Here is a 21,250-nt window from a genome sequence, read left to right on the forward strand (position 1 = left end):
CCAGATAAGGGATGAGATTTCTGACCTGACAAAGGACATACAGAAAGTGGTGGGTCAGATCAGGAACTGTGATTCCAAGCTGCATCAGGCCACACACCGCCTGGACATCCTTAACCAGAGACCCAGACGTGAGCTCTGCCTGGACGAGGTAAGTGTCTCGCCAAGCAGTTACAGGCAACTTAAATGGCCTGTCACTTCTCAGTTGTTGCCTCTGTGTAAACACAATGGCTTTAACCCTCTTTTTCTGATCTTTCAGCCCCATTTCAGTCTCACACTAGAGAAACAAGACCTGGAAAAGATGGCAGCTGGACTTCAACCTATACTAAAGCGCTCTCAGTAAGTCCAAATGTAACCTCTCTAATAACATCAAACTATCTGTCCCCATGTTTCCTACATTTAATTATTTTCTCAATCTTCTTTATGATATCCTGAACGCACTAACAAATATTATTTATAGGCAGGACCTGGAGATCACACGCAGGCGCCTGATGATTCTGGAGGACAAACTGGCCAGTAATGCCCGTACCCTGAAGGTGGAGCAGAAGTGCCAGGACCTGCACAAGAGTTTCCTCCCTGCACTTGACACCACTGTTGTCCTCGCCAACAAGCCCAGGCTCAGCAGGAGTCACTGCAGCGCTCTCTCCTACTTACAGTAAAGCCTGGTAGAGTGCATTAGCGCTCTGCTGCACCCATGTGGTCTTTTCCATGTGGTGTTGCAAAATTTAATAAATAAAAAAAACTCCCTTAAGCATAATTACAGTCTAGAATGAGTATTTGTCTCACCTTGAGGCACATTTTTCATGATTTCAGGTGATCTTGTGCTTTTGCTACATATTCCCATTGGATTTGGTGCAGAAACCAAATAATATAAAGGTTTATTTTTAGAGAAGGATGCAAGATACTGGCTTGTGGTACTTATTTAGGACTTTTTAAAACCAGTTGACATCAAAGACTGTGTAGTTCCAGTAGCTTTAACCTCAATATATTTCAATTTTAATACTTTCAGGTAATAGCTCAAATGAATGAATGACTCAGAATTTCTTAACCTTATTCACAGTTGTGAGGTACATGTAATTTACTTGAGTATTTACATTTTACACTACTTGTTTCTAGAATTTGTACTATATTTTAGAGGGACATAATTTACTTTTTACTCTACTGAATTCATTTAAACTTTTCAGATCATCTTTTAAAATATTTTAAACATTTGATCATCTTTATAAAATAGAATTTTTATAGATTTGACTACCCAGGTTTTGCTAAAACGTTCAAATTAGTCTCATGTTGACATTTTTTAAATGGTGCTTACACTTACATGTCAAATGACCAATAATTATTAATATTCCAAAAATGTATAAACGGTACAACTCCACAAATAAGGACAGTTTGCATAATGAGTGTTTATTTGATACTATTAAGTACATTTTGCTGCCAGCACACACTTTTGTGTTTTATTTAAGTACGATTTTTAATGCATGGCTTTTGCTTGTCATGGAGTATCTTTACATTGTTCTATTGCTACTTTTGTTCATGAAAAATATCAATGAATCAATCAAATCAAAATTACTTTATTTATCCCCAAGGGGAAATTCAGTTAATCTGGTAGTCTCTTGAAGAATGAGACAGCCTGATGGCTGTAGGAGAGAAGGATCTTTTGTATCTCTCCGTCCTGCAACGGAGAGAGGAGGAGGAGCCGTCCACTGCTGGTTTTTTTGGTCCATAAAGGTTTTGTGTAGCGGATGATCCTGGTATTTCAGGATGGCCTGGAACATCTTGACAGGTCATCTCTCCACCACCTCCTCCAGTGTGTCCAACCTGGCTCCAACCACAGAACCAGCTCTTTAGACCAGTCTGATCATCTCTGTGTGTGATGCTGCCTCCCCAGCAGACTGCAGCATAAAACAACACACTACCACCACAGACTGATAAAACATCTGCAGCATCTTACTACAGATGTCCAGAGATCTGAGCTTCCTTAAGAAAAAGAGGCGGCTCTGCCCCTTTTTGTAGAGAGCGTCAATGTTTAGGAACCAGTCCAACTTATTATCCAGGTATACACCTAGATACTTATAACTTGGCACCACCTCCATGTCCACCCCACAGGTATTCACTGGCTGAAGGGGGGCTTGAGCCTGAGGAAATCTATGATAATTTCCTTAGTCTTTGAGGTGTTCAGTAGGAGATAGTTCTTGTGACTCCAGTCACTGAAGGCTTTTATCAGATCCCTATATTCAGATTCCTGTCCATTCCTGATACACCCCACAATAGCAGTGTCGTCCGAGTGCTTCTGGATGTGGCAGGACTCAGTTATATTTGATATATCTCTGTACTTCTTCTCCCAGTGGTAGAAATCAATAAGTTATTTCCAAACCTTCACCTTTGTTTTTGTTTTGTTTTACAGTAAAAAAAAGATGTTCATATGACCAAGCTTAAAATGTGACCAGAACAGTTTTAAAAATAATTTAACACTATCACTTAGGCTAGGTTACAGGTTAAATTTTATACATACATAAAATGCATTTTTTAAAATCCTGGCTGCAGTTCTGGTGGTTAAAAGTGACCCGATATGAGTTTAAAAGCTACCAGTGTCATCTGATAAAGTGTTTAGTCGTGTCCTCCTGACACTGGTGGCACCCACAGCTTGTCCCTGGGTGTCACCTCTTTAACCGGGTCAGATTTATTGTAGCAACGGCCCTTAGTGACGCACCGGGCCCATGGAGACTGAAGGAATGCGAGGCTACGCGGGTCAATAATACACACAGAGAGAAAACACACCGAGGTGTAATAAACCAAACATTTTTTATTACTTTTATGGACTTATTTCACATCGTTGCTCTGAGGTGAATATGGGATGCTGCAGCTCCACGGACACTCCGGTGCTGCCGTTGAGACCGGAAGAGGAGAAGGAAGACGAGGTAGGCTCGTGTCACACTGCCCGCCACTGATTAATAATAACGACACTTAGTTAGATCACGAGCTAAAACTGGAGAGGAGTTTAAAGTGGTGTTTCGTCTTCAACGGAATCCGAGATAGGTGTTACAGTCAGCTACGTTAAGCACTTTTAGGTAGGTTTTTAACTGTAATGAAGAGCCGTTAAAGGTGTTACGACGAAATCTGTGTGTCGTTCAATTCTTTGACCACCCAGGATCAAATATTAACTAATGGCGGTTCGGAAGCTTCCGTGTCTTACTTATCGTCACCATGTTAAAATAATCGCCTAACTCATATTTTTCAAGTTTTGCAGGAAACACAAAAAACTTGGCCAAAAGTGTAACATATGACATTTATTGATCATTTCACTCAAAAAGGAATTAACAAAGGATGGCTATTGGCATAGTTATACCACTGTGTGTAAATGATGTAACTTAAGAGAAATAAATGACGTAGGCAATTTTTTGAACATGCCTTTGTGACTTAAGCAAGATATGATAACACTTTATTTTGAAGGTGTCTACATAAGAGTCACACAAGCCTGTCAGAAACATGACATGACAAGTATCATGAGCGTTAATGTTACTTCAAAGTGTCAATGTTTATGACACATCCCATGTCATGTTTATGACACGCTCATGTCACTTTTATGTAGACAAATATAAAATATAATGTTACATTGCTGGTTACATTGACATGTGTTTTTAGATAAATAAATCGACGGAGCTTGTTATCACCTCAATTTAATGTAGATAGCACAGGTTTACCTAAATAAGTGCTTGAATTTGACTTTGGAAAAGGTGTAGGAAAAGTGTAGCCTACACTGTTTGGTCATTTATTCTATCAAGTGACAGAATAAACTTTTACACTGTAAACTGATTGGGGTTTCACACTCATAGATGATGTATTTGTAGGTGTGTGCAATATTGTTCCTGAGCTACTGTGTTCATGACAATGTGTCAACACACAGACGCCACCATGACAACATCATGTCTGCATACCATACAGACTGGGCTCAGGATATACAATTGTATTCATGCAGCCATATTTTATGTCTCTGTGCTGTCAGGATGGGACAGGAAATAAAGTCGATGGTCGTGGAGACTCTGCTGTGTCAAAGGGCACCGCAGACAGCGGGGTCGTGATGGAGAACAGAGGTGTCCCTGCGTTACCTGGAGCGGTGCCCAGAAAACTCCCTCCTCTAACATCTGACAGTGAGTGGGCTAAATTAAACACACCGTATATAAATAGAAAATACAGTGCACACAACCTAAAGTGTTTTTATTTCATCTGATTATCAGGCAGCACACTGCAGGAACGTCAAAAGGCCAGTGACATCCTGGAGGAGCTGCTGAACCAGGGCATCATACCAGTGGGACAGACCAGGGAGAGGGGCAGCGGGGCTGGGGAGGCCTATAGCATTATGGTGGGTACCTGGAGCATAAAATACCAATACCATTAAATACTATTGAAGACATTCTTCTGCCAGAAAAAGATGAAAATAAGAACCTTGTGATACAAAAAAAGCCTAAAATATATATATATTGATTGACAGATATTATCAGCTGATATCAGCCTGTCAGAGGCATATTGGTATCTGTGTGTATGCTGTCTGATATGTGCCATTATGAAAACTTGTTTACACAATATATAATACAGAAAAACATTGCTTGTCATGATTTAGAAATGGTGCTAGCTATTCATTTTTTTAAAAAGTGTATATATATATATATATATATATATATATAGTCAGTAACAATGTTTATTCTAATTTATTCTTTATTTTTCCAATCATCATTTATAGAATTAGCTGACAATTTAAAACATTGCTTGTATCGTTTACAATATTAAATATTTTTAAATATCTTTTTATGTTTGAGAAAGTAGCTCTCTGGGTTAACACATATGTTGTCAAGGTCAAAGGAGTTAACTTTCTGAATAGTTTTGAAAAGGAAATGAAAATATATGCCACACTTCATAGATTGTATTTTTTTTAAATTAGAAAATAAGATGATTAAAACTATAAAACTGGGGTATGAACACAAGTGTGTATATGAATTTTTGTTTTGGAGTTTTAGGTATATCAAATATACATATGTTTCTATTTTGTTTCTTTGATTTACAGTGTATAAATCTGAAAATCTGAAAATGTGAACTTGCTTTGTTTTGTCACTACCTCATATTATTTGTGTTTTTCATATGTTAAATTAAACTAAATTTTACTTGAACAAAACACCCATAAAAGATACATTAGAACGTGCATTTTCACACAGGGTGTTAATCTTTCGTATAAAATTATCTTTCACAGATCTGTGAGGTCAGTCAGGTTCAGTGGAAGTGCATTTACCTGTTATATTGAGATTGTCTGTCCTCTGTGTGTGTGTGTGTGTGTGTGTGTGTGTGCGCATCAGCTGGATGACAGGGAGGGGGGCAGACGAAAGCCTCCTGCCAGACTGGAGTCTCTGAAGGCCAAGAAGGAGCAAAGTCTCCCCAGCAGAGAAGAGATTGAGGAGAAGATAAAACTTGCTGAGGAGAGACGCAAGGTACACTGTGTGTGTGTGTGTGTATATATGTGTGTGTGTGTGTGTGTGTGTGTGTATGATCATGTACATAATCACCTCAGCTCTTTCCCTCACTGTATCTTATTGTTTTGTCATCTGCTTATGCTCCCTCCTCTCCCTCTCAGTTAAGGGAAGACGAGCTCAAGACGCGTTTGAGGACCAAGTCGGCCCGTGTCCGGGTCCGCGCTCCCGCCTCTTTCACAGAGGAGTCCGCAGACACAACCCTCACCCCCGTGGAGACGCTACAGTTGCCTCTGTGCCCGGACCCCTTTGATCTACTGCCTCTCAGCCAGATCACGAGGGAGGCGGCCGAGGGTGGAGAGCTTGTGCGAGAGGCTGGAGGTGATGGCAGAGAAGACAAAAAAGAAGACAGGAGAGAAGACAGGAGAGAGATGGAAGACAACAGAGGTGAAGGTGAAGAGAGGGGAAGTGAGCATGAGGAGGAGGTGACCCAGGTGGAGGAGCTGAGGCAGGATCAGCTCCTCCTCACAGCCTCGGGGGAGCTCGAGAATGACTCTAGCTTTCAACATACAGAGGACAAAGAGGAGATATTTTAATTTAATACCCTAAATGAGCCATGAATCAGCACTAAGAGGGATAAAAAGGAGAGGAGAAGGAGCCAAACATAATTCATTTTGCACTGACAAATGGTAGAAACTTGTAAACAGAAACATGTATAGAGTATGTATTGTTTTAGATTAAATTAATAGATGTAATTAAGCAGTGATAGATAGGCTAATGTGTACATTAACTGTTTTTGCCTTCATGGAAAAGCTTCCACTCCAGGGAACTCTGTCAGCCTCATAAGTTTTATAATAATATTGCATCTCAGTAATGAGCATAAAGGAATATGAGGGTGTTCTTTCCAAAGTAATATAATTCACCTCATTGAAGGCTTTAATAAATATGACCAAGACTGCTTGCCAACATACAAAATCAATTTTTAATGAGATTTTAGTTTTACATGTAATTGTAAAATATTATTTTCATATGAAGGGTGTACTTCTTCTTTTGGACATTAGATGGCGCTGTTTCAGTGAAAGTTGTTAAAGTTGGAAGTTGTCACTTCATCTGTATGATAAGTTATCAGGAGGAGGAGGAGGAGCAGCAGCATGTGGGCTAAAGATGTGTAAAATAAGCTGTTATCGGTTAATAAAGTTCCCAATTTGTTCACTATGAATGTGTTTACCTAAAACTTTACTCATTTACAAAACCTGCATTTGAACTTTTTTTGTTTTACTGTGAGGTTGAGGGGTGTTGACCTTGTTGTGACTGAACTATGGGTATTCAGCTGTTCCAGTGACCTTTGACCTTTTCTCGGCCTGACCTGACAGGTGTTCACTGCAGCCATATGGATAATAAGCATAAAGTAAAAGTTTCAGCTCTCCAGCAGATTCTTGAATAATGTTAAAGAAAGGGACTGACATATCCACTGTAAATGTGAAGATTATTGCATATTAGGTATAGTTAAAGCTTTCAATGGGCCCACAGCCTGCTGGTGTAAAGATATAAGAGGATTCAGACTCGTCAGCATGCTGCACATGAACAGAAAACAACAATTGGTCGCAACCTGACCGGATCCCCATTGTTAAGCCTGGGAAACTCGATCCTGGTCCCCTTTTTACACGACTCCACTCTGACTTTAAAGCGCGTGTGGCTGCATGAATAAAACAGTGGGTGAACAGAGACACCAGCAGAAAGACGTTCTATCAGGTTGCATTTCTTTGTGATGTGGAGTCCTGCCATCGCAATTCAAATTCAAATGGATGTGACAGCCATACTTTAGTCTTTGGTTGTCGTTTTTTAATTATCAGCCTACAGATGGGGATATAATTAGACAATTATATCCCAGACAACAGGAAACAAATATGAGATTGCTCATCAGTGTCTACTTGGCATTTAAAAATTTGGTTGAGGTTTATATGGGGATAATTAATCAGCCGAATGTTTCTTTACAGTACAATTGCATTCAAACTGTGGGCCCAGACACTATACAAAATATATGTTTAGAGGATTTAGAAAAGAGCATGTATTGAACAGTAACATTTACAACCAAAAAACTTAAGATTAATTTTAAAAAATCCTGAGAACTAACCACACTAACTACTAAATGACATTTATCTAATCAGTCTAAGCATTTCTTTTATAGGTAAGATCCAATAGATAGAGACATACGACAAGTGAAAATAACACAAACAGTTAAATGTATTTCAGAGTGGAATAACTAGTTTAACTCGATTTAATTTAAGATTTTACACTGAACTTTTTTTCCACACTTAGTGTTTCATTTCAACAAGTTACATGTTGGGACAGGATTCACATGTGGGCCAGGAGCAGCGCGCTCACAGGAGCAGAGAGCCACCATGAATGATTAACAGACAGCCGAGTTCCCTCTCACGTTACTGGGGGGTGAATTAACCAATGATCCATCCAGCACACAGGAGGACAAGCTTCACAAGTTATTTTAATCATTCATGTTCAGAGTCTCTTGATTTAATTGATCTCTGACTCGATCCCTTCACATTATAAAAGCTGTGCTTCTGACGCATTTGTCACTTTTGAAGTCAGTTCTTATCTGATTATTATTGAAATGTGATCATCTTTTTAAATAATAAGGGCTAATTCAGCAAAACTTTTTAATCTCAAGGACCAAAAAAAAAAGGAGATACAAATACAAATTGGGACACCCTCTAACTTCAATATTTGTCTTAAAATATGAATTTTTTAAAATCCTGTTGGCCTAAAGTGTCAGAGGGCCATGACCCTTACCTAGAAAATGTCACTCAAAAGAGACACCTTTAGGAAGAGACTCAAAATGAACACAAAGAGACAAGAAATTACCACAAATAGCCATAAAACAACACCAAAAAGAGACAAAATCACCACAAAGAGACACAAAACAACTACAAAGAGACACAAAACAACTACATAGAGACAAGAAATGACCACAAAGAGACACAAAACAACTGCAAGGAGACACAAAACAACCCAGAGAGACAAAAACTCACAGAGACATGCATAATGACTTAAAAGAGACACAAAATAACAACTACAAAGTCTGCGAGTCTTGCTTCTTTGTATGGTGAGGTGTTGGGGCCTTTTGTTTGTTTGTGCCTCAGGGCCCATTGTCTCATAATCCACCCATGCCGTTACCTTTTGACCTGAAGGAACCACTAAAAAGAGAGAATATTTTAAGGAAAAGCCATATTTCACCAATGGAATGGGCACAAAACTCTGTTAAAACCTCTCACAAGTGGACTGTCTTGAAGGCTGATCCTTCAGAGAAGCTCAAAGCTGCACCTGTCTGTCTGCTCACTGCTGCTGCTCTGATGTGTCTGTCCCCGGGCTGTGTCCAGTCCCTCACAGGCTGTTTTTTCAAGACCTATAGAGACAGTACAGAATGTTTTTATTTTCACAGAAATGTCCAAACTGGTTTAAGTTTTATTGTGCCAGGGAGACATAAAAATCAACAGATAGGTTCCCTCTTTCAATACTGCATTTCACTGAATGCCCCTGCTCCTCTTTGTCCCGAACATAATCAGTGGAATCAGGTTTTGTTGTCCCCTGATGGTTAATTAAACGTGATTCCAGTAGAGGATCTTTTTTTTAATGTGTGAAGGAGCTCCAGTGTTGCAGGTTTCCCAGCTGTTTGTGCGCGCTGGTGGGCGGGCAGAGATGGGACCGGGAGCTGGGTGGAGTTAGAAGCAGCGCTTTTAGGAATGGGTCCCAAACCTATTTAGTTAGACAGCAGAGTTAACCAAGAAGAGCTGGAAACACCTGATGGTCTCTGTGGGACAATCCGCTCCATACAACTCTCCTCCTAACTGTCGGAAGAAAAATCTACCTCCACGCTTAATTTTTGTCGAGTTTTTGTTGTGTTTTCTCTGAAGAAAAAGTTACAGAGCCAGCTGATCTCTCTCTCTTTCTCTCTCTCTTCATCCAAAGAATTACTGATAAGGAGATATTGCACTATTCTTCTTTTTATTGTTCCTATTTATTGTATTTTGCACTAACGATGCACACCACGCAAAAGGACACGACCTATACGAAGATTTTTGTCGGGGGGCTTCCCTACCACACCACGGATTCAAGTCTCAGGAAATATTTTGAGGTGTTTGGTGAGATTGAAGAAGCGGTGGTCATTACCGACAGGCAGACCGGAAAGTCTAGGGGTTATGGATTCGTAAGTATCACTTATTAATAACGCTTTATTTATCGCATTTACGCAGAATTTAACTTTTACGCATGTGGGAAAAATCGTGCCATGACGCGTGTTTGTCAAAGTCCGCGGCTGCTTCAGTCTGTCACAACATCATGACTAACATTAACTCATCTGCAGTCATGGGGTGTTTATGTTTTGATAAGAAAGCGCTGCTTCAATTTGTCATTGACTTCTGTTGCAATCTTGCACCCACCGACTTGTTGCGCTTTGGTATGCGCCCTGACACGTTTTTTTTAAGTGCGCTGCCCTCAAACTGACAGCTCTGGTGGGCTGAGAAAAACCTCACGATAATGTTTTGATATTACAGACCAGATTTCTGACACTGTTACGCTGGTTTCATCACCTCAAAGCTGTTTGCGACTAAAAAAATGTAACTCCCACATGACAGTGACAGACAAAACGCATTTCAGACAGCAGTTGCAGAGACACAAAGCAACCAGCAAACCATGTTTTTAGTAAATTGGTTAAATATACATGTAACAAGACTGCCTAAGGGGAAATCCAGAAACCCAACCTTATTTGGGCTTTTTGAAGACTTTGAAGCCTTTTTTAATATGCGTGAAGTAACTTTGGCACATGTTACCAGAAGAGTATGTACAAACTTGCACAGTCACCCTTCATATGCAAAAATGTTCTTATCTGTATGTAGTCAAAGCAAGTTTAGTTATACAGCACATTTCATAAGTGCTTCAATATTAAAGCAAAACCAAAATTGGCACCATCCTATACGAGATAAAAACATATTTAGACAAGAACATATGAGATAAAACATGATGTACACGTATAAAATGTATAAAATAACATACAAAACTTATAAGAAGGCGTTGCAATGAAAGGGGTATAAGATAAGAGGTATTATTATTATCATTTTAATAAAGAGGTTAATAAAAATACTGATAGCAAAAAAAAGTTAGAATCTGCTTTTAAAAGAAGACACTGTTGCAGCAAAGTTTACTTTATGTTGTAAATAATTTCAGATACAGAACGACTGTAGGCACCATAAGCTGGTTAAGAGTTAATTCTAGTATAGAAAGTAGAAAGTAAAATTTCTCTGTAAAAATGAAACATGTTTACTCAAAGAGCTCTCTTTATTCTTCTAGTATCACCACATTCATCCAGTTTTTTTTCTTTTTTCTCCTGGACAATGCTTTAGGCTCGGTCACTGGCGTATACATTAGACAGTTGAGTGTAAAAAAGAGAGACGTCGCACAGAAGCTCTGAGCAGAGCAATAAAGTGTGTAATAGGAGCGATAAGTGAACCATGTTCAGTCAGTCATCTTAGCCTGGCTCCCATTCACTGCTGATAGTTTCAACACGTCCATATGAGGGTGATGGATATGTGTGTGCTGCCAAATACTTAGGCTGCTGTTAATAGTGGCCAGATGACACACAAAGAGGGACTTACGTGCACACAAAATTATGTTTTCCACATATGCACTCTCCACTGACACTTCTTTCAGTTATCTGTCTCATGCACTGTGTTTTTCTCACCTCTGTTAGGTGACGATGGCAGACCGCTCAGCTGCAGACCGGGCCTGTAAGGACCCAAACCCAATCATTGACGGCAGAAAGGCCAACGTCAACCTGGCCTACCTGGGGGCCAAGCCTCGGGTGATGCAGCCAGGTAAAGACACACAGAAATGTCTTGGCTTTCTATCAAAGTTTGCAGTCAGATGTGCAGATTTGGATGAATCTATTCCATTAGAGTTGCATAAAATTGGAATAAATCTTTGGCACTGGCATATAAGACAACACACCAAAGTTGACCACAGTGTCAGTAATAAAAGTGATGAGTGTGCACATAAAGAGAGCTGATGTTAAAGATTTATAAATCAAACAACACAATCTTCAACATAGCAAGTGTTTTTGCTCCCACGGTGTTTATTTGGGATCTCTAAGTGTGGAGTTGGTTTTATTGGCAAACAAGAAAGTCAAGTCAATCCAACCTGAGTTTCACCGCAGGGTTTGTTTGTCCTTAAGGTAGCTGCAGCAGCCGATGTGAGAACATGTTGAGGGGTTAATAGTTTATACATACTCATGTTCAAACCAAATCATTGTTTTGACAAGTTAGTCTGAAGTCTTTGCACTCAAGTCCCGAGTCCTAAACTTTTGAGGCCTAAACAAGTCGTTATGTGATCTTTACCACATGTAATGCAATTTGAAAAACAGAGTAGTAATATTTAAAAATTACAAAAGTCTTGAATGCATTTTAAAATGTGTATTTAATGGGTAAAAATATGTTTGCTAGAACAAGTTTGACTGGAATTAATCATAAAAAAGGGTTAGGATTAAACAATTGCATAGTTTTCGTACCCAAACAAAATTGGTATTATATATTTTTTCAACTGTAGCTCAGGTTCTTCATGCTTCTCTCCAGCAACTTGATTGTATGCTGTCAGATTTGTTCAAACAAAAGTTGATCTGGAGAACGCTCCTGGAAATTAATGAATTTATTGAACATTTTAACCTTTAAATCCAGGAAGCCCCTGCCAGCGGGGGCCATCCATCGCGTAATTACGAAAAATCGCTGTTTCGTAATTATCTATGCATAGAAGATATGAATGTTATACTGTTGAGCACAAATCCACAAATTGATTGTATGTTTTCAAACTGTGTTTTATAATGACATATTTTAACAAAAAAAGTTGTACAAATTTAAAATTTGTAGATTCACAACAATTAAAGCCTTATGGTTGAGGAGCTATTCCTTATTTCTTTCAAGTATTTTATTTAAGGAGTTTTTTCCGAGCAATACAGCTAGTGAATAAGAGGTTAAATAACATACTTTTAATATCTTTGGGCTTGGGGGAAAGTATCAACTATTTTCAAGTCAAAAGGCTCAAGTCAAAGCGAAGTCATGAGTCACAAGTCACTTGCGTTGAAGTCGAGTTACAAGAGTGCTAAGTCATCAGATTTGTGACTCGAGTCCACCTCTATTATTTATCTCATCAGTGAAGAAATGAATGCTGTCTGGATTCACTTTTTTTAACATTATTTATCCTGTTTTGCAGGTTTTACTTTCGGGGTTCCCCAAATTCACCCTGCGTTCATCCAAAGGCCTTATGGGTAAGTACTGACAAGTCTACATGCATTTTAGAGAAATGTTGGGATGTATTTAAGTACATTACATCAGTAGAGACAAAATATTTCAAATATGTTTTAATTTGATATTTATCAGTTTAATGATGATAATAATGATAATCATTACTATCAGTCTGACTTTTTATCTTTTTTTCTCCCCAAACATGATTGATGGCTGATAATTAGAGGTGGACAATAAGTTGAATGTAGCTTTTTCCTTTATGACGTCCACCAAACAGCCAGTCAAACTGCCTTTTCTAGGTTTGCCTGTTTGTTAAAATGTGTGTGTGTGTGTGTGTGTGTGTGTGTGTGTGTGTGTGTGTGTGTGTGTTTGTGTGCGTGTGTGTGTGTGTGTGTGTGTGTGTGTGTGTGTGTGTGTGTGTGTGTGTGTGTGTGTGTGTGTGTGTGTGTGTGTGTGCTGAGTGGACAATGATGGAAACTTCCAGCCTGACTCAATGTTATCTATCTTTCTCTGGTCCGACAGGCTCGCTCTCGGTTAAGCTAACTGTGCTGGTTTGTGGAATAGTTCTGCGAACATAATCACAGATCAGAGAAAGGAATTACCTGTAGACTCAAACACACACAAACAAGCTCTCAAAATGGTGATTATAGATGCATGTACGTGGGTTTTGACCTGTTTTTTTTATTTTATTTGAATAGAACTTAGAGCTTTGTGTGCAGTTATGAAGTGGTGTTGTTAGCTCAACCGTGTGCTTTTTTACTTTAATGAAAAAAAAAGAAAAAAAAAAGCTGGATTGAATTTTTGGGGTGTTCTTTTTCCTTTTTTTGTGGAAGAGTGTTAACTTTGCCAACGAAGAGCAAAGCTTTTGTTGTTCATTTATTCATTATTTTATTGCTTTTAGCTTGTGGTTGACCTGTTTGTTTAACAGGATGTGCTGTTTAATGTGTTTTCTGGCTGTCCTGTTGGAGTGAGTGGTGAATTTTCTGTGTGTTTTTAAAAATGTTTCTATCTCCCAATCGCCCCCTTTACTCCCATTCCTCACATTATTTCCTCAAAATAACAAAACCCATCACTGCTTGTGTGTGGATAAAGCATCTTCCTGGTGTTACTAGCAGTTTCTCACATTAACACAACGTAGCAGCTGCAAAAAAAATCCCCCATGAAAGTGTCCCTCTTTGTCATTTCACTGCTGGTCCACTCTGTCAATTCATTACAACTCTATTGTCTTCCTTCCTGTCTCTGTTTCTCATTGTCTTTACTCTTCTCTTCTCCAAGTATACGAGACCTGGTGCCACCATTTATTCTCAGAAACAGGATGACTTATGAATGAATGGCACCAATGATTATGTAATCTGTACATGTCTGGTTGTATTGGTACATATGAGTATATATGCTCTTATTGTGCTTGTTGGAGTGTACGTGTCTTTGTCCGTGTATAGAGTCCCATCCCAAAGTCTCCAGTGTGACACAAACAAATCTCTCTCTCTCTCTTTCTCTCGGAGCGAGCTTTCGTCACATGGGCTCGTGGTGTTAAGGAAAACAAGCGCACCCATTGTGCCACACAAAGCCCCGAATGCTGACGCTGCAGTCGCATGAAGCTGTGTGTGTGTGTGTGTGTGTGTGTGTGTGTGTGTTGGAGGGGGGTCTAGTGAGGGTGCAGGACGATCTCTTTCTGTCATGTAAGAGCATAGCAGGGGCCATTTAAACGGGGCCAGAGTGGGTGTTTCAGGGGCCACATTAACGTACAGCCTTTTGTACTTATAGCTTCACCATAACCATCTAATCTGAGCCAGAAGCATCCATAAATTAGTTTTTTCACAATCAGCACATGTTGTGGAAAGGTTGTATACAAATGGAAGTTAACTACTGGCAAAAGTTTAGACAAAGTTTGGAACATCTGTAAGAACTACGAGGACACAGTTGGGAGAGTAATGACCAAGCCCATCAGGAAACAATGCTGGGCTATGAAGGCAATTTGTCCTAGTGGTCATACGGTGGAATTACACATGCCGGGTACGTCGCTTGATGCCATCGGCTCCATAACGATTTTTTTTTACTTTGGGAAATAGCCGTCTGTAAATCAAGGACAGTTTTTTTTGTTAGTTACCTGAAAACCTTAAGTAGCCCAAATTTCAGTCATTAGGTCCTTAAAGTTGTAAAGTTCACTAATAATCTAGAGTTATTTTATTTTCTCCATTCATGCGGTTGGAACGCTGTTTAAAACCTTAATAATTATAAAAAAGAATGCATCAATTCAGAATGAGTATATATGTTCAATTATATTCAATTTAATGTAGATTGCAGGATTTGCAAATAATTGCATTCTGTTTTTATGTTTCACAATGTGGAATCATGTACAATGAGATATGGTTACGGTGTCACAATTTGAACCAGTACAGCATCTCATAAAGTAGAGACTGAAGGACGTCATGTTGCTAAAACAAATCAGCCAAATGCAAAAATATGATGCTAACACCTGATTGTTGCTGATCGGCTTCATATTTTGAAACCCGCTCAGAAACTAAAACACCCACAGAGCAGGGTTCATGCTAAACATCTTCATGTCAGGATTTGAAACTGAAAACTTTTTCTGTCTCAGTGTACTTAGGTCTGAGCCAAGTAGCTTTCTAAACATTGATGATGACTCAAGTCTGGCTGGATCTATCCTCATGTCATAATATCAGAAGTGTAACGAGCAACTCCGTCGTAGCAGGACAGGTGTGTACTGCCAATGTCTCACACTTTAACACACCTGACACACGTTAGATCCTCTCACCTCAGTGTTCGTTTGTGCTCTCTGTGTCTCTCGGCAGATGACATGCATGATAGCAGAGAACCTTTATTTAGCCCTGAACTTTAATGACCGCAGGGTCGCGTGAACGCGGCATTCCAGCATACACACACACACACACATACACACACACACACACACACACACACACACATGCACACACACATACACACACACACATACACACACATACACATTCACATATACACACATACACACAGCCATACTTTTACTTTATTTTTGATATCTTTATTTTATGGCTCCCTCCAGGGAAAAGGGGGATAGTTTTTTATTAGAGTAGCCACAGTGGATGGGTCAGCTAGAGCTTTGCTTCCCATGGCTGACTACGATATGCGTGTGTCTGTGTGTGTGTGTGTGTGTGTGTGTGTGTGTCTGTTTGCATACGTAGATAGTAGTGATGGGGAATTTGAGACAGCAAAGGTACAATCGAGTCAATCACATACAGTAGCTGCTGTGAGATAATTAAAAAAAGGGAAAGTTTGGAAGAATGTTTATTTGTTTCTTTAATGTTATTTATGCAGAGTCACAATGGGCAGTTTTAAAAAAAAAAAAAAGTATAGTAATTAATGCAGCAGAACAAGATCTATCGTCTTCTTCCTCTTCATAACCTGACGCCTGCATTACCCACAATGCAATTTGTAGTAGCAGCTAATGGAGCTTTGAGAGAAAAGAGTAGTGGACCATTGCCTTGATTGAAATGACAGATTTCTCTCAGTTTGAAAATTAGTTTGAAACATGAGATAATGTAAGTAGGGAATTCAACAAAATATATAACATGGTTATTTTTAGATACTTTAATGCTAAAAAGTTACACACACAAGCAAAGCATGCAAAAAGTACCTGGAATAATCACAATTTGGTGCTTTGAACCCCATCAATAAGCCTCACAGTTTATCTTGAGTTGGCTACATTTAATCTGATTTGTGAACAAAATTCTACAGATAACTGTTTAAATAAATTAAGCTACAATGTCCTCCTATCATGTACCAGAAATGTGTGAGAAAATCCAGACAGTGTCATGTGACAGTGTTTGTGAAACCATCAGAGTTGGCGTTTGACCAATCAGGCTAATATTATCTCTTTAGTGCATATTGGATAATGGTCCTTCAGTCTTTGATCCGTCTCCAGTTGAGGAGTTTCCCAGCTGTCTGCTGGTGGTAAATAATTCATTGTTTTCACTTTTGACTCCAGATAATTGACAGGAAATGTCTCTGTGTGTGGGAGTTATGTTTAGGGTTTTAGTGTCACATGATGACAAATATAATGCTGTTTCTGAGGATTTCCCAATCAGAGTAGCACTAAATCTTTTCAATTTTTGACACATTTGGTCTCAGCTTGTATGTGTTTAGTTTGACCTTTACTAATGCAAAACCTCTACATACCACTTCATTCCCTTCCCTTTCCTTTATTCTTTCAGTTGAGTGATTGTGTTGTGCCCTTGTTGTTATCGTTGTTTCTGTAACCAGTCTGGTCGAGGTGGACTATTTTTACATATTTCTTCCTCTCTGACGCCTTGCTGTTGTTTTGTTTTTCCTGTTTTTCTCCTGGCGCACTGTTTTCGGTTGAGATGTGGATTGGATTGGATAATGGAGTGCTCACAATAGGGTTGCCACGATAGATCCTGCCTTTCAACCTTCAACATTTTTCTGCACCTCCTCTCTTTCTTTTCCAAATCCAGACTCAAAAAAGGGACCACCTGATGTTCATTTATGCACACTCGACTGATTATATTTGGTTTCCATGATTTTCTCTCAACAGATTTTTGAGCCACATAGCTGTCGTTGGCGCTCTGTGCAACAAATATCAAATTGTTTCTGTCAGGCCAGGTGCTTCTCATTCCATTTGAATTAAAGTGAGATTGAATTTGACTCTACTTTTATCTCTAAAGTGGAGGGAGGGCTGTTTCTCACGACACTGAAATTCACATTCATAACCCTTTTTTTCTTGTTTCCACCTACAGTCAAAAGCTGACTCCTCTGAACCGTTAGTGTAAATTTCCAAAGCTCCCCTCACACTGTCCGACTGAGTTTCCAGACCTTATAGAGTCTGGGTGGTGGGATAAGGCTATGTCATGGAGGGCAGAATGTGCTCATTGTTCATAATTGTTTATTTAATCGAAACATCCCTCTGGGTGCGGAGCCTAGTCCCGGCTCCCCCTGCTGCCTCCCCGGCTCTTTGTCCCGACACAGAGGGGGAAATGGCCAGCAGCGTCCCTTTTTGAAAACTGTCCAGCTGTCAAAGTGGCAGTGACATTTTCACAATGCTTCCCTAGGCTCATCTCCTCTGTCCACACCCCCGCCCCCGGCACTGTAAGCCTCCCCTCCCTGTCCTCCCCACCCGCTTGCCCTCCAGCAGGCAGGGGGACGGCATCAGAGCCAAATGAGCTGCAGGTTACAGATACCAAACTTTATCCTTCATTCTCTTTTCATCTCCCCTCCCTCTGCCTCTCTCTAGTTCTGCCTCAAAGCAGATTAAAACTATGAAACTTGTTCCCATGTCCCATAAAGACCATCACCTCCTCCAAATGTAATCATCCAAATGTGATTTTTCAGTAGATTTGAGTGAGATGTTAAAACGAGTAGTTAAAAAGATGTTAAACACCTCCGGGTGTTCAAAGTTTTCCTCACCTTCCCCTCTTCTTTTCACAGAGAGATTTCTATTTTGGCAACCCTATATTGTTCTAATCCCTACTAGCAGGCATTTCCTTGGTGTTCTTGACTGGTGGATTGGACTGGGGCTGGGTGGTGGGCGGGCGCTTGGCCGCAGTGTGATGGAGTGGGTTTAGGGTGGGTGCTATTCCTCTCAGACTGGGTGACTCAAACTAACCTGTAACTTATGTATTTGTTTCACAGCATCCCGGCCCACTATGTGTACCCTCAGGCCTTCGTTCAGCCTAGTGTGGTCATCCCTCATGTGCAACCTGCAGCTGCTGCACCCGCCACTGCTTCCTCCCCTTACATCGACTACACCGGAGCTGCATATGCGCAGTATTCTGCAGCTGCAGCCAGCGCAGCTGCCGCCGCTGCATATGAGCAGTATCCCTACGCCGCATCTCCTGCCGCCGCAGGCTACGTGGCTACTGCCGGCTACGGCTACGCAGTCCAGCAGCCTTTAGCCACGGCTGCCCCAGGCTCAGCCGCCGCCGCAGCCGCAGCCTTCGGTCAGTACCAGCCTCAGCAGCTGCAAGCTGACCGCATGCAATAGCAGCCACTGCAACCACTGGACATGCAGAGCGAGGAGGCCTGCCCACGGCCACAGCTGATTGGCCAGGAGAAGGAGCTGCGAAGGAAAAGGAAGAGAGAGTGGCCTTAACGGGTGGGCGTGTCAGCGACTCAGAGGCAGAGTTGCTTTAAAAAGGTGGTGATGATGGTGGTGGTGGTGATGGTGATGATGGTGGTGGTAGTGATGATGATGGTGAGGTGGGAACTTTTTACAGTAACTTTCCAACTTGCTGTGCTTCAACCAAAAACGAGAAAATGAAAAAAAGTCGCAGAACAAATAATGGAAAGTGATTTACTATTATTGTTGTTGTTATTACTATTATTATTATTATCATTACTATTATCATTGTAGTAGAGTACTTATTTCTAGAGAAGAAAAGCAGGAACTAATCCCTGTGGTTGGTATAGGTGTTAAACTAAGCCTTTAAGTCCTATTGCTGTCTTTAACGTTAGTTTAGGAAACTGTTCTCTTTTTTTTTCACTCGTGGTTTTCCACAAGTGTTTTCAGTTATTTGATGCCCTCATAACATTTATATTTATTATTGTTATTATTACACACTGGGGGCTCTTCTTGTTCTTTTTGTCTTTTCAAGTGCATTTTTTTAGTTAATATTTTCTGATAATCAGGGAAATGGAACCGTTTCCAACGTGTTAGCTATTATTATGTGACCTCTGTCAGGAAGTCGAGGAGTTGTAACTCGTCGTGTCACACATATTTGAAGAACTACCTTTTTATCTTCCTGATGCTGAATGTCCCTTTTTTTTTACTCTGTGTCTCGACCTCTTGTCCTATGCAAAGCAAACAAATCACCAGGAGACAAAAAAGAAACAAAAAACTGAAAATGTCATCAACTCTGACTTGATTCTTGGACTAAAGGGGGACTTGGCAAACAAAACAAACGCACTGACAAAAGGAGAGAGGTTGAGAATGGCTTCAGACAATGAGAAACACTAAATCAGTCGCTTTTCCACATGTTTCACACACACACACACACACACACACACGTACACACGTACACAGACACATGCATCCAGAGTTGCACACATAGCAGTCAAAGACAAAGGCAGCACAGTTGTGTTTCTCTCCTGCTCTGGGATGGAGAGAAAGAAAAAGAGAAAGAAAGAAAGAGGGAGCAGCTGCTGGTGGGGGTGGACAGAGCCGCTCCAGCGCCACACAGACGGATCACTCTGGAAAGAACGCATCACTTGTGCTCGTTTGTTGAGCTGTCACATTTTAATCCCTGGCCGGGCCCATTTGGGAACCAACTTCACACCCCTCCACCCAGCACAGAGCCCCACGGCGGAGCCCCCGGTCAGGCAGCCCTGCAGCTGTCAGCACTTCCACCTCTGTGCTGCTGTAGTTCAGTGTCAGGTACACACTCACAAACACACTCTCACCAAAGCCACCGCAACAACTGGCCTGCCTCATGTCTGTCAAGATCACCAGGTGGCACGGAGAGGACGGGGGTTTGACTCTTTGACGTTATGTTGGTCTGTGTGCCTTACATTTTTACTGCTATTTAAGAGAAAAGAAAAAAAATGAAAAAAAGAGAGAAATCTACTATTTAAGATATTTATTTTTGAGGGTTGACTATGTTGACGCTCTGAGAGTAGAGACTTAGTGGCGGTACTGTATTAATAATATTATTATGTACTCATCTCAAGGCATATATAAGTTATTGATTAGTTTAGTAATAATATTACTATTATTATTATTATTATTATTATTATGAATATTAACATACTCAACCAAAAATGTCGATGTAGGAGTTATTTAAGATACTGTTATGTGCACTGTACTTTTTTTTTTTATCCTTTTGATTCTTTAGAACATGACATTAGCTTAATGCCTTTTGTAGGGAAAAAACTTTATTTAAATGCAGGCCTGTTTGCATGCAGATTGTACTCTGCCTCTTCTGTGTTTAACCGAGAGGAAAAAATGATAATAATTTTCACAAAAAACAAGCGAAAATGCTGCTTTCTCCACTAGAATGTATAGTCGTTGTCGAGGTTTCAGTAGCTGTGCTTCTTCTGCTTAATATTCATCAGATGGGCTATTTTACACTGTTGGGAATTTTTATACTTGAACTATTTCTTACAAGGGAAATATGAAAAATAAATGACAAAAAAACTTTTTAAGGAAGCTTTTCATTGTCACTGGATGAAGGCATGTAAAGTGTTTCTATTTAAATGCAAAGGTCCTGTTGATATTAAAACCTTTACTTCAGAATTTCAACACCATTTACTTAAAATTGGAATAAAATGTTCTATATTTAAAAAGCATGGTGGCATTTATTTCCATTGAGAATATAACTGAGGTTTGATGTCAGGTTGTTTGAATGTGAAACACATATCAGGAGCTGTTTGATCTTTTCCTCGACACATTTTCCTTTTTATCCTCCTACACTATCCATACAATGAATATATTCACTTTGTGCCTGCTAATAAATGTTGTTCAAT

General features: G+C 40.0%; 3 protein-coding genes across 3 annotated transcripts in view; all 3 read left to right on the forward strand.

Annotated features, from left to right (window-relative positions):
- LOC131985389 (uncharacterized) overlaps positions 1–754 on the forward strand; it is a 2,534-nt gene extending 1,780 nt beyond the window's left edge. The window contains exons 7-9 of the mRNA XM_059350459.1: positions 5–148; positions 257–336; positions 458–754. Coding sequence (XP_059206442.1) covers positions 5–148; positions 257–336; positions 458–656 — 423 coding nt within the window. The 3' untranslated portion in view covers positions 657–754. The remainder of the gene's footprint in view (positions 1–4; positions 149–256; positions 337–457) is intronic.
- Positions 755–2,624: 1,870 nt separating this feature from the next.
- stmnd1 (stathmin domain containing 1) lies at positions 2,625–6,649 on the forward strand. Its single transcript, XM_059350460.1, has 5 exons — positions 2,625–2,915; positions 4,001–4,145; positions 4,233–4,357; positions 5,343–5,474; positions 5,618–6,649. The coding sequence occupies exons 1-5, from the start codon at positions 2,847–2,849 to the stop codon at positions 6,047–6,049; spliced, it is 903 nt and encodes a 300-aa protein (XP_059206443.1). The 5' UTR covers positions 2,625–2,846; the 3' UTR covers positions 6,050–6,649.
- Positions 6,650–9,031: 2,382 nt separating this feature from the next.
- rbm24a (RNA binding motif protein 24a) lies at positions 9,032–21,070 on the forward strand. The gene is made up of 4 exons (XM_059350467.1): positions 9,032–9,675; positions 11,215–11,338; positions 12,726–12,780; positions 18,422–21,070. Exons 1-4 carry the CDS (start codon positions 9,508–9,510, stop codon positions 18,771–18,773), a joined length of 699 nt encoding a protein of 232 aa, XP_059206450.1. The 5' UTR covers positions 9,032–9,507; the 3' UTR covers positions 18,774–21,070.
- The last annotated feature ends 180 nt before the right edge of the window (positions 21,071–21,250 follow it).

Source organism: Centropristis striata, chromosome 14 (assembly GCF_030273125.1).
Source record: "Centropristis striata isolate RG_2023a ecotype Rhode Island chromosome 14, C.striata_1.0, whole genome shotgun sequence".
NCBI classification, from domain to species: Eukaryota; Metazoa; Chordata; class Actinopteri; order Perciformes; family Serranidae; genus Centropristis; species Centropristis striata.

Coding starts and splice junctions, on each gene's coding strand:
- stmnd1 (XM_059350460.1), top strand. CDS start 2,847: ATGGGATGCTGCAGCTCCACGGACACTCCGGTGCTGCCGTTGAGACCG. Junction 4,358..5,342: donor GGGAGGCCTATAGCATTATG/GTGGGTACCTGG, acceptor TGTGCGCATCAG/CTGGATGACAGGGAGGGGGG. Junction 5,475..5,617: donor TTGCTGAGGAGAGACGCAAG/GTACACTGTGTG, acceptor TCTCCCTCTCAG/TTAAGGGAAGACGAGCTCAA.
- rbm24a (XM_059350467.1), top strand. CDS start 9,508: ATGCACACCACGCAAAAGGACACGACCTATACGAAGATTTTTGTCGGG. Junction 9,676..11,214: donor AGTCTAGGGGTTATGGATTC/GTAAGTATCACT, acceptor CACCTCTGTTAG/GTGACGATGGCAGACCGCTC. Junction 11,339..12,725: donor GCCTCGGGTGATGCAGCCAG/GTAAAGACACAC, acceptor CCTGTTTTGCAG/GTTTTACTTTCGGGGTTCCC.